Consider the following 4,201-nt stretch of genomic DNA (forward strand, 5'->3'; position numbering starts at 1 on the left):
GCATTTTTTTGCAAGAAGGAGCACAATTGGACCGACACCACTTTTTCTAGTATTTTAGATATAAATGGAAGATTTGAAATGGATCTGTAATTTGCCAATACATTTGGATCTAATTGTGGTTTCTTAATGAGAGGCTTAATAACTGCTAACTTGAACGGTCTTGGAACGTGACCTAGAGATAAAGACGAGTTAATAATATTGAGAAGAGGCTCTTCTGCTACAGGTAACAATTCTTTCAGTAGTTTAGTGGGTATTGGATCTAATAAACATGTTGTTGGTTTAGACGCTGTGATAAGTTTATTTAGCTCTTCCTGTCCTATAGTTGTAAAGCACTGCAACTGTTCTTGAGGGACGATAATTGAGGCTGAATCATAAAACTCTGTCAAGGGTTGTACATTTACAACTGTATTTCTGATGCTTTCGATTTTTCAGTAAAGAAATTCATAAAGTCATCGCTACTAAACTGTAATGAAATGTTTTGTTCTGGTGATGTCTGTTTATTTGTTAATCTAGCCACTGTACTAAATAAGAACCTTGGATTGTTTTGGTTATTTTCTATGAGTTTGTGGAGATGCTCGGCCCTGGCTGCTTTTAGAGTCTTTCTATAACGGGACGAGCTGTCTTTCCACGCGATTCTGAACACCTCTAAACGAGTTTGTCTCCATTTGCGTTCTAGATTACGAGTTTCTCTTTTGATAGCGTGAGTAATATTGTTGTACCATGGTACAGTATTTTTCTCTCTAACCTTTTTTAATCTCATCGGTGCAACAGTATCTAATGTACTAGTGAAAGTGGTGCACATACTGCTAGTAATTTTCTCAAGATCATTTGTGTGTTTGGGTACAATGAGCAGGTGAGACAGATCAGGCAGTTTATTTGTGAATTTATCTTTAGTTGTCGGAAGAATTGTTCTATCTAGTCGATATCGTGGCGCAATTTGACAAATATCAGCAGTATGCAGTACGCATGTTACAAGGTAATGATCAGTGATATCATCACATTGCGGTAGAATTTCTATATCAGTAGGATTGATTCCATGTGATATAATTAAATCTAGTGTATGATTAAGACGGTGAGTGGGTCCAGTGACGTTTTGTTTGACCCCAAACGAGTTTAGTAAATCTGTAAACGCAGCCCCTAACGCATCATTTGTATTATCTACATGAATATTAAAATCTCCAACAATCAGCGCTTTATCAACGTTGACCAATAGGTCTGAGAGAAAGTCTGCAAACTCTTTTAGGAAATCAACATAAGGCCCTGGAGGTCTATAAACAGTAGCCAAAGCAAGAGATAGTAGCGACTTTTTACTTATATCTGAGAGTGTAACGTTTAGCACGAGAATTTCAAATGAATTAAACCTGTACTTTGTTTTCTGGGTAACGTTAAGAATCTCTCTATAGATTGTTGCAACACCACCGCCACGGCCAACCGGACGGCATTTATTTTTATAACAGTAGCCAGGTGGACAAGACTCATTAAGACCGAAATAATCATTTGGTTTAAGCCATGTTTCAGTAAGGCAAATTACATCAAGACTATTATCTGTGATCATTTCATTTATAATAACCGCCTTAGGTGTCAGCGATCTAATGTTTAGTAGCCCTAGCTTTAGAAATTGTTTTTGTTCAGTAATTTTGCGAATTTCTGGTTTGATCACGATCAGATTTTTTCTAGATCCTTTATTTTTATTGTTGAACCTCACTATTCGGGGAATAGACACAGTTTCTATAGACTGTATTACACTCACATTTCTATCAATTAAGTGGGTAGAACACAGACTGTGATTTGAGGTTTGACTTACTAGTCATACGGTGCGAAGCGTCTTGGAGATGTTCTTTCAGGATCTATTTCAGGATCTATTGTAGCAAGTTGTAGACCTTTGTTCTTTCTTGTTTTCCAAATTGCTAGTTTAGCTGTTCTAATAAGATAATTCAATAAACAGATTTTCCTCCTCATTGAGAAAATATATTTCATTCCCCCAATAAAAACTTTATCTGAAAATTCCTCATTAAATCTTCTAAACCAAGTTTTAAGCAAATTAAAAAGGTCCTGCAATCTGCTACACCGTAAAAACAAATGTTCTAAATCTTCCTGCTTCCCACAAAAACGACATTCCCCAACTACTGCCAGGTTCAGGTGTGCTACATGTCGGTCTGTAGCTATGGCCCCATGAATAATCCTCCACTGTAGGTCAGCAGTACGCTTCTCTACAGGGGGTTTATACAGGGTTCGCCACCTGTCCCGCACGAGAAAGTCTGGCTGTAACAGTTCGGGCCATCGAGAAACTTTTTGTCTCTTCAATGTATCTTGGTGGGTGATTTTTACTGAAGTACAATATATTGCTTTCTTAGACACATCTTTAAAATGACCTAACTGAGGGGTCTTAAAAGATAAAATCGAGTCCACAACTTCACCGTCATCTTCCTCATCAATGACAGGTGAAATTTTTATTTCTGGAAAGACTTGGCCATCTCTCATGTCCTGTGTTTGTCTCAGTCCTTTCCAAGTTCTGCAACCACTTGGTAATACATTACAGATTTCTTCCTTCAACTTTGAAACAAGGCGTAAGGATTTTAAACCTGTCATGACTTAAAGTGCCTCAGTGGACTTCCAACCCCTGACATCCAACAGATGTCCAAGTTTTGTAACACCATTCCTTAGTAAACATCTCCTCACACCCACAGAGGACAGCAGTCTTGTCTTGATCATTGGGTTAAAAAACAATGGTTCCTCTGGAGTCCAATGTCCATAACTATCCATGTCTCGCTCCACTCTAAAAACAGTTCTCCATATCCGTAGCATAGACTTATAAAAAGGTGGAAGCTCCGACAGGCTTACTTCCTTAAATTTCATTAAAAACAGGTGTTTATCAAGTCCAAGTCCTCCTGCCCGTTTCAAAATTGCACTTGCAGTTTTGGCCCATATCACATCCTTGTTGTAAAAGAATAGCCAGCTTAAAAGTTTTTGGTATGTATCCTAATGATAAAGATGAATTGACGATATTGAGAAGAGGATCTATAACCTCTGGAAGCATTTCTTTCAATAGCTTAGTCGGTATAGGGTCTAACATACATGTTGTTGATTTTGATGATTTAACAAGTTTAGACAATTCTTCCTCTCCTAAAGCAGTAAATTAATTGAATTTTTCCTCAGGGACACTACAATGCACTATCTGACACGATACTGTAGTAGACGGTTGCATGGTTATTATTTTTTCTCTAATATTATCAATCTTGCAAGTAAAGAAGTTCATAAAGTCATTACTGCTGTGCTCTTTGGAAACATCAGAAGTTGAAGCTTTATTTCTTGTTAATTTAGCCACTGTATCAAATAAATACCTAGGGTTGTGTTTATTTTCTTCTAAGAGTTTTGAAAAATAGGCAGTTCTAGCAGATTTTAAGGCCTTTCTGTACTCAATCATTCTCTCTCTCCACGAAATACGAAATACTTCTAGTTTTGATTTCTTCCAGCTGCGCTCCATTTTTCTGGCTGTTAACTTTAGGGCCCGAGTGTGCTCATTGTACCATGGCATTGGATTAATTTTCATAATCTATTTTAAACGCAAAGGAGCAACTGAGTCTAATGTGCTGGAAAAGACAGAGGCAATAGTTTCTGTTGCAACATCGAGGTCTTCTAAGCTGTCTGTTATGCTAAGGCGATGAAAATGATCAGGAAGATTATTTATAAAGCAATCTTTAGTGGTAGAAGTGATGGTTCTACCATATTTATGGCATGGAGGCAGTTCTGTCAAACACAGCACATCTAGATTATTATCTTTGATAATATCATTAACAATAAGTGATTTTGAAGAAAGGGATCTAATATTTAACAACCCGAGTTTTATCATTTGTTTAGCATTATTATTTTTATTTTTTATTTGTTGAACATCAATTAAATTTTTACCATTAAATGGGTTTGTTTTTACTAATTCGGGGTACAGACACAGTCTCTATTTGAAAATATCTAGGTGTAAGAGTTTCTATGTGTTGGGAGTTATCTGAATTTTCTGACTTCTGTAACGTGAGGCAGCTAGCAGACGGTCGGTTTAGCCAGTCTGTCTGCTTTCTGACCTGGGCCCCAGTTTGTCATGTTTCAGTTCTAAGACTATGTGCCATATTACTAGAGAGAAGAGCAGCACCATCCCGGGAGGGATGAATACCATCTCTTTTTAACAGGTCAGGTCTGCCCCAAAAACTTT

At 37.3% G+C, this 4,201-nt stretch overlaps 1 protein-coding gene across 1 annotated transcript; it reads right to left on the reverse strand.

Moving 5' to 3' along the window:
* Nucleotides 1-219: 219 nt before the first annotated feature.
* Nucleotides 220-1,831, reverse strand: LOC127516796 (uncharacterized). Its single transcript, XM_051901667.1, has one exon. The coding sequence runs from the start codon at nt 1,553-1,555 to the stop codon at nt 398-400; it is 1,158 nt and encodes a 385-aa protein (XP_051757627.1). The 5' UTR covers nt 1,556-1,831; the 3' UTR covers nt 220-397.
* Nucleotides 1,832-4,201: the final 2,370 nt, after the last annotated feature.

This window comes from Ctenopharyngodon idella, chromosome 7, assembly GCF_019924925.1.
Source record: "Ctenopharyngodon idella isolate HZGC_01 chromosome 7, HZGC01, whole genome shotgun sequence".
In the NCBI taxonomy this organism is placed as follows: Eukaryota; Metazoa; Chordata; class Actinopteri; order Cypriniformes; family Xenocyprididae; genus Ctenopharyngodon; species Ctenopharyngodon idella.

What these genes read in the sequence shown, in the direction of transcription:
- LOC127516796 (XM_051901667.1), bottom strand. Translation starts at nt 1,555, where the DNA reads ATGATCACAGATAATAGTCTTGATGTAATTTGCCTTACTGAAACATGG.